Genomic DNA, 12,521 nt, shown 5'->3' with positions numbered 1-12,521 from the left:
CGGGTCATCTAAATTACGGAGAGTTTTGTTGTAAACGCCGTTCGGTTCCGGGGCAGAGTTAGGGCAGAGCTGAGTGAGAGCGAATCTTACCTCAGCCTCCGAAATCTCCGCATCGAGGGCAGGGTTGGCACCACCCATTTATGGGGGGGGGGGGGGGGGGGGGGGGGAGAAGGTCCGGGAAGAAGTACTGAGATAGCGGACACGAAGTTCATCGAGAAGATCCTGGTCTGAGCCGGGGTGTTGATGGACTATGCGGGAAATGCTGTCTCGTTGGGATGTTTTGCAACCGTCCGGGTCTAAAAGGTATCGTAGATGGTGCCAGGCGCGGGTCAGCCCGTGCTGGCCACGCGTGTTGTCACAAACTTGACTCTACTGCTGGGTAGCCAATGCCAGAGTGGTTTATGGGGTTTTAACGTCCCAAAGCGACTGAGGCTATGAGAGACGCCGTAGTGGAGGGCTCCGGAAATTTCGACCACCTGGGGTTCTTTAACGTGCACTGACATCGCACAGTACACGGGTCTCTAGAATTTCTCCTCCAAAGAAATTCTAGCCGCCGCGGCCGGGATCGAACCCGCGTCTTTTGGGTCAGCAGCCGAGCACCATAACCGCTGAGCCACCGCGGCGGCATAATGCCAGAGTGTGCGCCTCAATCTGTTTGTTGTATGAGCTATTCGACGCTGAAGCGTTCTATTGTGGCGTTGTGTTTTCAAGCGGTTTTGCATGCTTTCGCGGGCCTGCCATATATGTGGAGGAGACGGCTGTCTGTATTGTATTGATCAGCCGTGGTTGGTGATTCCTTACTAGAAGCAGAGACATCTGCCTGGAGGTTGGAGTTACACTCGTCCAGGTCATTAATCGTGGTAGCGGCGTTCTGAGCACGTAGGAAACGAAACTTGTCCCAATCCGTGATTAGGGTTGGGCGAGCTTTCCGACGGTACGGGGACGTGCTGAGGGTGGTCGCGAGGAGATAATTGTCACTGCCGAGGGCATCCCCAGTGTTGAGCCACCGTTCTATCCGCACGTTTTTGCAGAATGTTCGATCAGGTGAAGTGTCAGCAGACACGCTGTTTCCTACGCAGGTGGGAGTGTGAGGATCAGTAAAAAGGGTGAAGCTCAGTTCCTGTGCTCGTAACCACAGATTGTTACCCTTTCGGTTGGCGGTGCGGCAACCTCAAGCGGGGTGGTGGGCAATGAAATCTTCTACAGTGAGGAGACCTGAATGGTGCGTGAGCTTATTGACACGGGAATGAAGGGGGTGAAGTCGCGTCTTCTGTCTTTACTACTGCTGAACCTGGTGAGAGAGCGAAAGCTATGGCGTATTGGGAAACTATAAGCGGCTTGACGTCTGTAACGTTGAGTTCGCTCCGGACACTGGATAGGCATCGCATCCACCCTGCCACCCTGGCATGCGGCAGTTAAGGGTTGATTGCGAGAGTTTGCTCACCCAATGAACGCTGCGGCCTATTGCAGCAGTGTACTGTGTCTGCCACAACGTTGTTAGCGCTAACTCATGCAGCCCATATCTCTCTCTCATCACCACACGTACCTATAAGCACGATTCAGGTATCCACTGACCCAGGGAGCCAGTTATGCGCACTTCTTTTCCTTAAAATCATCGGAGTGTAGAACGTTGTCAACGCCAACGCCAATGAACACCATGAACGCCGACAGCCTATGGTTTCAGTGCCGCGTTTCTGCCACAACATTGTCAAAGCCAACCCATGCAGTGCACATTGTCACCACCGCCACGTCGCTTAAAGCACGACTGAGGTGCCCACTGTTAAAAGAGGGCAGTTATGCGCCTTTACATTGCTTTCCAAGCTTCCGCTTCATTGGTTTCGTAGCTTAGAGTGCGAATAAGGTGTCCACTGTCCTAGGGGGCCAGTTATGCGTCTTTCCTTTGCTTTCGAAGCTCAATGTCTTTTGAAGATGAAAGCTGGTCGTACGGCGAAGGCTGCTCTAGGTACCGTAGTGAAGCTTTCGCTTCAAAACAATTCACAAACAATCTCACACTTCCATAAGCTTTAACTGGTAAAGCTGCCCCTACTTATGTGTCTTTTCATACTCGTAAATTTTGATGTCCACGTGCTACTTTCGATACGGATATCAATATTTAATCATGTGGACAGGTAGAACATGAGTCGCTTTGGGACGTTAAGCCCCATAAACCAATATGAAATCGAATTCCATGCGCGCTATTTTCTCGAAGCAACCACGTTTTGAGCTCTCTGTTCGTAAGCAGCGGATAGAACGCGCGTAACGAACGTAAGGATTCCTACCATCCGAGTGAATCTTTCTATTCACAGCGATGGCATAGGACAATAACGAAAGGCAAAAAGAATTAAAACGAAGCGGATATGTAAAGCATTATATAATATAATTACCCCCCCCCCCCCCCCCCCCCCCTACGTAGATAAGAAATCACCATGGTCGCACGCCGTACAAAGGCCTGCCACTACAGGCAGGCAGGCGCCGCAAATTTACAGACGTCCACGCATACCATCCCACCGGAATCAGAAGCTCGGTGCATAAGAACTCCGCTGCCGTAGTCGTGCAAGTGCTCCGGTACACACGTACAAGCTTCCTGTCGCCATGCTCTCTTGTTTTTTGGCGCCGGAAAACTCGTGAAAATCTTTTCAGCATGCGAGAATCCTCGCAACACGGTTTCAGCGATACATTCGACAGCAAAACTCTTGCAACAACATCTGCGTGAGCCGGTGTGAACCACTCACGTCTTGCGTCTACCCTTCCGGAACTGTTCGCAGCGCCGCCGCAGCGTGACGTCGGTTTCGTGAAAATAGCCATTATTTCATTTTGATTTGTTTGCGAAAGTCATCTGTCGAGGTCGTAATGAATTCAAGGGAGGGTCCTCACCTGCAGTCCAGATCAGCGTCGGCGAGCAGGGAACCAACGATCACAGTCAGGCAAACGCAGCTCCACAGCGCCTGGGCGGAGAACAGGCTTCGACTCATTGCAGGTGGCCCCCGACGACGCTGGCTGGATACGCCTGGGAGCAGACAGAAGAACGGCGGCATGAACACTGGCCAGTACTCGTCGTACGTTTGGCGCACACGCATTCAGAGCGAGAGCCACCACGAAGAGGGCCTCCTACCAGAACGTGCTGGAATGCCCGCCAGGCAGAAACTGGAGAAGGGAGAGTATGGCGCGGAGAACTAATTCCAAATCCTGCTTGGTAAAGCACAAGAATGCAGAACCACTAACGGCAGCAACAAGGCTACAACTGAATACTTTTTTCAACCACATCCCTGCCTGGTAATGAGACGGCCCACGAGTTCACCCGAGGCTTTTCCTTCCGGGCGGACCCGAGCGAGGTGGTCTTTACAGACAGGAATCGCATGGTGACATACAGAGAAATTACACAACACTATCGTTTGCAACGGGCTAGACTTCCTTCAGCGAATAGATCCTTGACCAGATACCGAGCCATCAACTGGCGCCGGTTACAAACTTACATCTTTCCAAACCCGGTCCTCTGGAGTCTTGTGTACCCAGGGCAATTTTCAGACACATGCGCAAACTGCGAACTTAGGGCCACCTTGGACCACATACTATAGGAATGTCCTCATGCCCCCCGGGAGGGACGAGGTATAAACACAAAGACCAATGGGAGACCTTACTACCCAGCTCCGATCCGGCGACTGGCCGAAGCCGCCGCCGAGAGTCAAGACCTTTCGGCCGTCGTCTAGGTGGGTAGCCCTCTGGCTACCCTCTCTCTGTTGGACATTAAAAGTTTTCCTATCCTATCCTATCAACCGCATGCAAGCCACCGGCGCTCAGGCGTAACACTGCTAGCGGTTACGTGTAGCAGAACGCGCGCTAGTTTGGTCATCCAGCTGCCCCCATTTTCTTCTAAGCTATCGCAGAGTTCTTACGCCTGCTGCTTTTCTGATAAAGATATAGTGCACTAAACTCACGCACTACTATTCCCCGGTGTTTATATATATCCCTTAGGGCTATAGATCCCATATTGACAGCGTGGCAACTGGAAGCAAGACGACATGCTGTATCGGCCACAATTTGTACCTGCCGTGGTAAGGAGACCATGGACGGTAAACGGATCTCCGTTTACTTGAGTGGCTTGGTTTAGAGAGTTCAACGTCCCAAAGAGACTCAGGCCACGAGGCATGCCGTAGCGTATGGGTTCCGGATGATTTCGACCACCTGGGGTTCTTTAGTGCGCACTGACATCGCAGGTCTCTATCATTTCGCCTCCATCGAAATGCGACCACCGCGGCCGGGATCGCACCCGCGTCTTTCGGGTCAGCAGCCGAGGACCACAACCACTTAGCCTCTTCAGCGGCAGTCCATTTATTTGAGGAATGAGCACAGGCTCAAGTGCATGTGTCAATTCTCGCTGCATAGAACTGCATTACGTGTTGATGGCGGCGGGTTGTTTATCTATTTATTCAGAAATGCTGTTAATCCCTGGCTGATTATTTTAACAAGGCACAAAACACACACAAAAAGTCAGGCAATATTTGAAAGAATGTTTAACAAGAACAGCAATTTCTAAACGAAAGAAAAATGGAAGGCTGAGTGGCACTGTGTAAGGCAGTGTTCAATGTCTGCATATGTGTGTGGACAGTTTGGACACTGAGGTGTGGAAGTGTACCGGTACAGAACCGATAAAGTTTGCCTGGTGTATGTAGGAGATTAAACTGTATTCGGCGAAGAATGCGAGCTTCACGGATCGATAAGGATGGATGTGGGGGTGGTAAATCAGCTAAGTCCAATTTCTGCTGCGTGTAGTATTCGTCGACAGTGCGTTTGTAAGCCCTGACCGCCTGCTCCGTCGGTGGGCTCGTCCATGGGATCCCCGGCGCCCGGTGTATAGTTTCGCAGGCAAGCTGGTGAGCCAGCTCATTGCCGGGGATGCCCATATGAGCAGGGATCCACCGAAGGGTCACCGGTCGTGGGCTTAATGCTATGAGGGCGGCATCTAAGGCCGATCGGGTAGGAAAGGGGAGGGCTCGTTCGTGGAAGGCACGCAGATGCGCAGAGAAAATGTAGGAAATCAACACGGCAATTTCACACGCGCAGCCACTAGTGCCATAAAGGTAGTTGTCTTGAAGATTATGTGAACGGTAGACGGTTCACCACAGGAACGCTTCGAAATGTTTTCGTTTAAGAACGCTGTGCGGACGGCCACAATTTGTTTTCAGAATTTAAAGAAAGCATGAAAAGTTCTGGACTTCTCGCCGCTATAGCGCTCTGCATTTGGCTTTTATGCCAGTTCGATAACCTTACGTTTGCTTCTATAGGTTTTTGAGGCGGGGAGACGAGATACCTCTAGCATGCCGTCGTCCGTGTCATTCTATTGAATTCTTATTGGGCAATATTGTCTGCACTTGTTTTTTATTATTGCGAAAGCAATACTACGCTCATGAACGGCCTTTCGCGTAGCGGCGGCCGGTAGCCACGTTTGACCTTTAGAATGACCTCTGACGTCATACCAGGGTGAGAGATGGGCTACCAAGTCGAGTCGTCGCGCAGCGGCGGCCGGCAGCCGCGCGTGACGTGTAGACGCCGCGCACTGCGTTCCTTCTGTTGGAGGCGCTGCGCTTTTGCTTTCGCAACCTACCACGCTTAACCAAAGCTAAACCCCCTCCAAATGTTTTTTTTTTTTATAATTCCACTAAAAAAGTCGGACCAGGGAGAAGAAAAAAGATACGCAGAAAATGTGCCTCTCGAACCGGCCACCGTCGGTGCATCAGAAGCGGTAACCGAGGCTGCATTTCTTTTTTTTTGTCATTTCTTAATATCACATTTCCGTACTGTTGCTGTCAGCAACTGATGGCCAGTTAAACTCGTCAAAACTTATCGCATGGCGCAAAATAATTTTGTTATAGTTATCTGCGTCGGCCAATGAAATCTTGACGTTTGGAATAAATGCACGACGGTTTTTTTTTTAACTCCGTAAACCAGAATTGCACGCCATGCCAGCGACACCTAAACTGTGCCTTCATCTTAGCGGCTTCGCAGGGGTGGCTTTCTCCTAAATTGCTTGAGAAAGTCAGATTAATTGCAGCGTTTGCGAAAAAGAAAGACTGAGCATGATTCCGCCTTTCTCCGTGCCCAAAACTGCGGTTTCCGCGACAATTTCCCCAGAGGCTGAACAGAACTGCAATCTTGACCAGATAGTTCAGTCGCCTGGGCTGTTTCTCAAGGTGACCATCGGTATAAAAACACAAGCAATACAATGCCTACCATTCGAACAAAAAGAGAACGCTGCTTGCATAATCCAGCTAAAGGCCTGGCGGCGTGTTTTAATTACACAGGCCAGTGGTCAGCCATGGGCTATCCCATTAAGGCGAAGAAGGATTGTGACCGAAACGCAGGGATGCGCTCTTGTGTTCGTCGATTTATTTTCCCTCTTTACCGAGTAAACGGCAAGCTTTCTTTCCGTACTAGCTATAGTTGACACTCCGATCTCTCCGGCTGCTTGGGGTAGATTCGGGAAGCTAGGAAACGAGGCAGTGCTCAGCCTCAATGCTATGTGCTAGGCTCGTGTAATGTAGACAGACACAGCAGTAGAGGAAGGGAAACTGGACGAACCGTTACAAAGGGTTAAAAATGAGACACTGTTCCTCCCAGACAGATGCTGTGGGCCTAAATATAAACAAATGGGCTTCAGGAGAAAAGCGTCTGTAAAAAGAAAATGCATAAGCCGGAGTAATGCCTTTTGACTTTATTCTAAGTTCGCTGACGGGCTCACATGTCTCATTTTGTAATGTCTTATCTAGCTTGTGGCGCAGTGTCTTAAAGGCGCTGCGGCAGGGAGCATAAAAAAATGCAAGTACACGATATTCTATAGTTATCTGCTCCTTTATACACAAGCCTCTTTTGAAAGCATCACTCGCGGAACTACATGCACTAAAATGGCTTTAGGTTGACTGAGGAGGCACTTGTTTGCGAGCCACCTCCGTGACCGACACTTGTTCTTGAAGGCTGGAAACAGTCAGTTATACCGAAGGCCTAGCGCACAACAACGACTGACGCTGCCTGTCTTTAGCACCGCGCTTGACGGCCTCGAAGTAATCGTACGTCAAGGCATTCGGCTCCTTTTGTGCGCTCATAGCATCTGTAATTGGGCGCCAGAAAGAAACCGACGGACTCTTTAAGCACAGCTGCAATTAAGAAATCTGCGCTCTCCTGTATCCAAATTGTGCACCCGCCGCCCATTTTCCCCTCTCTCTCTTAAAGCGGACACGCACTGGCCGCTGAAAGGGATGAAAGAGGAAACCCACGCGTACACAGGCGCCCTCTTTATTCGAGATGTATGCTTAATGGCAAACATCTCGAATAATAAAAATTGGCTGTGGCTTAGGTAAGGTTAAGCCTGGATATCTCGAAGCAAAAGCTCTCGCTGCTTTTCAGCCAACTCCCAAGCTGCCACTTCTGGATCGGTGTTTATGCGCCGTCCGACTGTTGCTTCTTCTTCTCCTTCCATGGCGAGAGTCTGCGCCTGTTCTATGAGCAAGCGCCCCTTATATACCCCTCCTTTCAAATGCGTACTGCGCACGGCTGCGGCGAAAGGTCAAACGGTGACGAGGAGGAGAAGCGGCGACGCACATGCTCAGTAGCGCGCGGCGTCGGCGAAAGGTCAGGCGACGGAGTCAGTGGCGGCGGCGCCGACGGCGGCCACCTGCGCCGTGCGTGACGTCGCTCGGTTTCGCGCATGCGCGGAAGTGTCAAATCTGGCCTCCGGCTCACGCGAAGCGCGGTGTTGACTAGCCTAGTGAAGCTTTTCGCTTCAAAATATAAAAACCTTTCAGTGCATAACCTCACCTTTGAATTGCAAGCATGAACACAAACAGGCATTCGCAAGCACTTCCGCGCATTCAACACTCTGCGGCCTCTGTGCGGATAAACTACGCTCTGCAATAAAAAATAGTTTAGCGAGAGAAATTATTCGAGATTACGTGTCAGATCCCAGAGAGAATGCGCAACGCATCGCGTCGCACCGTACTCCATGCTTTGCCTGCTGCATCGTGCGTAGTATTTCTTGATTTAAGGATGTCAGAGGATGGAGCCTCGCCGAAAGGAGGTTGCGCAGCCCGTCGACGCCGCCGCATGCAGCGCCTGCACGGAAGCTCAGAGTTTGCACTTAGATGAAGCAATTCGACCTGTGAAATAAGTTGCGGCTCACGCGAATGCCGAATGGGTCACCCGACACCTTTAATTCGCACTCTTCGGGTTCGCTTGTCGCCGCAGTCAGTGGGGAGTGTTGGCGCAAAGGGCGCAATTATCTCGGCGTGCACGGACTACCTCCCACGTTCTAGGGCGTGCGCTTAAGGGACGATAGGCTCGGCGAGCACGTTCCTCGAACGCTTTGGGGATGTAGAGGCCGGAGAAGGCAGTTATTAACGAGCGCCTACTCGGCATAAATACGTCATTTTGAGTGCCATAACCTCTGTGAAAAAATTTCGGGACAGGAATGGGTATTGCATACGGCGCACTTCAAACAGTGAAGCATTCAAGTCCTTTCGACCCCCGGTCACTGCCCTTCTAGACCGTCTCACTACAGTCTTGCAGACAGTCGTATGCTTCAACTGATGCAGGACACAAGAATGAGGAAAGAACATTGCACAGTGTCCGAAAACTCAAGTGCAGCATGGATGAGAAACAGAGAGCGGTGTTTACAGCACTTTTGTGCCAAGTGCGCAAAACGGCAGCGCTTGCTGGGCGCTCCTCGATGTTTTTCTTTGCGCTCACGTTTACACCAATGCCAGAAACCCGCAGCGACAAACCAATACCTTAGCGAACCGGAAGCGAGAAATAAAACTAGAGCAGAGACAAGGAAACGAAACCTTAGATTCTGCAATGTTTGCATTGACCTAACATTTCCGTTATAGTCGGCAGTTTCCGGCCTAAGAACAATAAATTTACGAAACTTGAACGAAGAAAGGGTGTATTTTAGCGTATCTTTGATCATTGTGCATTATATGAAACGTTGTGCTCTACAGAGCAGCATACACAATACCAGAGGACCCTCTAGATGCGCAATAAGCGAACCGCATTTGGGGCCATTTAAGCGGCTCACAAGGTTTTTCAGCGCATGGCCATGTGGCTTTTGACTCGCAGCTCCTCGCGTCAAACTTCTTTAATCCGTTGAAGTTGGACGTCTACTGAAAATGAAAGTTGATACGCGGAACATTTGATCGGGTGTTGTATTTCGTTCTACGCAACGGAACAGAGTTCACCGCATGAAGGAGATCTCTTTGCAGGGCTGAAGTATCGCTGTCTTTGCAGTGTGCCAGCTACGCCGTCTAGAAAGGTCTGGTCAGGGGTGTACCCTTCACCTTGTGCGTTTTAAGGTACTAAAGCTTCGAAATGGAGACGCTCTGCATTTCTGTCTTTGTGCTGGTCAAATGGATAAACGGTGGACCGGTTTTGTTAGCGAACGCTGACTTAAGCACAGCGCAGCGAGTTGTGGAAAGAAAATTAGAGTGGACGCTTAAGCTCCGCCCTAGCGATATGATGCAATAGCGTTAATGAGTTAATTCTCAACTTTACATTCATAGGGAGTCCTCACACCGAGCTTTCCGCAACTGTGCAGCGGTTGAGGGACGCGTCACTTCCCCAAAATGGCTGGAGCTGCCACTGGTGCGGCTCGAGCGACCCAGATCGCTTTTCCCGAATTACCTAGCTCTCGCGGTCAGCCATTATTTAACACCTGCCTGCCGCGGTGGTGAGTTGGCTCACAGTCCGGTGAGCAGGTTGTGGTAGCGCCACAAGGTCACGTGACTTAGCTGGTCCACCTAGGTCGCTTCTCCGGCGGGCCACCCTGTGCCACCCTCGCTCACAACGCCGACGCCAGATTTTCTGAGTAACGGGTGCATTAACGCCTTCGGTGTAAAAATGATAGGTGTAACGTTTAGAGACAGGAAGGGGGCAGAAGGGATCAGGGATCAAGTACCGGTTAATGACATCCTAGTCGAAATCAAGAATAAGACATGGGCATGGCCAGGGCATGTGATGCGAAGATAAGACAACCGATGGATTCTAAGTGAAGGGAAGTGTAGCAGGGGGGCAGCAGAAAGTTCGGTCGGAGGATTAGATTAAGAGGTTTACGGGGTTAGGGTCGCCGCAGCTGGCACAGGGCAGGGTTAGTTGGATGGATGGATGAAAAAACTTTATTTCAGAGTCAATCGGAGGGTCGCCCCACCCCTTGGAACTCGGCGAAAAAGCGTTGGAAAAGCCTTTGTCCTGCATCCTGCAGTTTGCGTAGTCAGGCTATTGACGATGATTATGAATCAGCAGGGAAGCTAAGAAATCCTCGCTCGCTGTCTAGGGGCTTGCACACGCAAGCTTCACGGATTGCCGCTGACTACAACGGAGATAAGAGAGCATAGTCTGAACCTTTCTTCCGCGCGGCATGGTGATTGAGTTGCGAATAATGGATGGGTTACAGCATAAGCGATGCAAAAAAAAAGTTAAAATAACAAGTTAAAGGCAATAATCGATACTTTTTAAGTGAGTCGCTATGAGCGCCTGAAATCCTTTTCTCAGCCGTGTGTATTTTTCCAAAACTTTTCTTATTGCCGAAAAGAAGTAGGCAGTTCTTTTTGCTTAGCGTCATGTTTCAGCGCATTAAGCTGTTGACGAATGCGAAGCTATCGAGTTACTTACTGCTTCATCACTTCTCGAACCTTTTCGACGGGCGAGCATATGGGCTCTGTTCGGGTGCCAGCTATCTCGTCGGCGTTTCGTTCGTTACTCCATGCTTAGCAGCATCATGTACTAACTCTTGCCTTTCGAGCGACCTGTCTGACAGAAATAGAAGGTTAGCACAAGCGAGCCAGGGAGGGGGAAGTCTCAGAGAGCTTGCCAACGTTTCGATAAGAGGACTTGTCATCTTCTGACGAACTCTTGAACTGCTTCGAAGATTGGGACTCATTATCATTGGCTGAATTCTCGTAGGGCGAACTCATCCAACCCCCCCCCCCCCCCCCCCCCCCCCCTTCTCTGGAAGGGCTGGAGGACGCTTGTATCCATTGTACCCATAGATGGTGGTTATTTCCAGTTTCTCGTCTAAAACCCGTGAGGGCAGGTACATGTTAAACAGTGCGCCGTAATTCCTGTTTTAGCTTGCCCATAACACAGGCGTCTGTTTCGACCCTGGGATGCGAGCAGCAAAGAATGCTCACCACGAAGCAGCAGCGACAGTGGGTTGAGACACTGCCGCAGCTCATCCGTTGACAAATGCACGCAGTGTTCCAAGAAAATCGCCCTGACAGCTGCACCGGAAGCCGCTCGTATCTCGCACTGTCGTACAAAAGCAGATCGGATCACTCGCTGCCCTGACTCGGTTTGTTTGTTCCGGGCCAAAGCTTTGAGCCGGTGACCAGCGCTGAGCACAGGGGCAGGCACCGAGGGAAGAAAGGCCTTTGGAGAACTGAATCTTTTCCTCCGGGAACCTGGGAGGTTTACGACGCCTCCCCTCTGCTTCCTGATGCTCCCTTGAGGATACGTGTCCCGCATGAGACCTGAGCTTCGCTTTTCTTTCGCGATTCGCCGAAGCTGTGCTTGTCAAAACACAGCCAAGATACTAATCTGCACATTTTAATTGTCATAGTGTATATTTGTGTGCTTGTGCCTTTGAACGTGTCAGGTGTTTAAAATATACACGACAGACGTACTGGAGACGAGCCAAGATAGGATGTACCCGTGGTGAATTGCCCGACCGCCTCTTCTTCAGCCGCTGCGTCATATACAGAAGCAAGTGAAAAGATGTAGTCACTATAAAAATAAATTCTTAATGCAGACCGTATTTCCTTCAGTTACCAATGCTGGTATTGTTCATTAAGAAGAACAGCGGTCATAAATTCGACTTTGAACCTTATGCATGTGGTTGCGTTTTAGTTGGACAATTACAAGATCTCAGAGAATATCTTGTAAGCATGTTTTTGCTAGTAAGTTTTTTTTTAGTAAGTCATAACATGAATATGTTTACTTCTCAATGCTTCCAGTGAATTCGTTGACGTGCAACGGACGCGAAAGAGTGCAGCGTAAGGCCACGAACGAAAGCTGTTGCAGGCTTCAGCCGCGCTGCCTTTAGGCTATGCCTTAAATACGGCTCGTCTATAAACCTGGTCTCTATACCTGTACATTGCTCATGTTACCATTCTGCTCACCGAAGAGCTTTATCCTTCATCCAAATCTCGGTCGATGGCGACGTAGGGCGCTATTTATTTTTTTAAACTTTAGCCATATAAGCGAAGCATTTTCTCATTTTGGAAAGCCTCCGTTCGCTCTTGTCGGCCGGATACAGCAGCACTAGTCAGTTACTATTCAGGCAGTAATGCATGCACTCTCGGCTAATTCGTTCGGTGTTAAGCGCTTTACATAAACTGCACTCGGCCTTGAGCTAAATCATTGCCTTTTAAGTCGTATTAACACGAGAAACTTGGACAAGCTTCTTTGTTCTTTAAACATCCTGCAGCGAAATACAGAAGCCGCCATTTAGCTGCCAAGCCATGGGTAGACTTCAAAAAATC

At 50.1% G+C, this 12,521-nt stretch overlaps 1 protein-coding gene across 2 annotated transcripts in view; it reads right to left on the bottom strand.

Annotated features, from left to right (window-relative positions):
* The window catches only part of LOC149371692 (uncharacterized), a 137,689-nt gene that overhangs the window by 26,094 nt on the left and 99,074 nt on the right, over window positions 1-12,521 (bottom strand). For both annotated transcript variants that reach the window (XM_089565933.1, XM_089565932.1), the window contains exon 2: window positions 2,875-3,007. In XM_089565933.1, the coding sequence (XP_089422059.1) occupies window positions 2,875-2,972 (98 nt within the window). In that variant the 5' untranslated portion in view covers window positions 2,973-3,007. The remainder of the gene's footprint in view (window positions 1-2,874; window positions 3,008-12,521) is intronic.

Source organism: Amblyomma mixtum, chromosome 1 (genome assembly GCF_055824585.1).
Source record: "Amblyomma mixtum isolate Tamu chromosome 1, ASM5582458v1, whole genome shotgun sequence".
Lineage (NCBI taxonomy): Eukaryota > Metazoa > Arthropoda > Arachnida > Ixodida > Ixodidae > Amblyomma > Amblyomma mixtum.
Note: the sequence above shows the minus strand (reverse complement) of the source record. Positions and strands in the feature narration are given on the sequence as shown.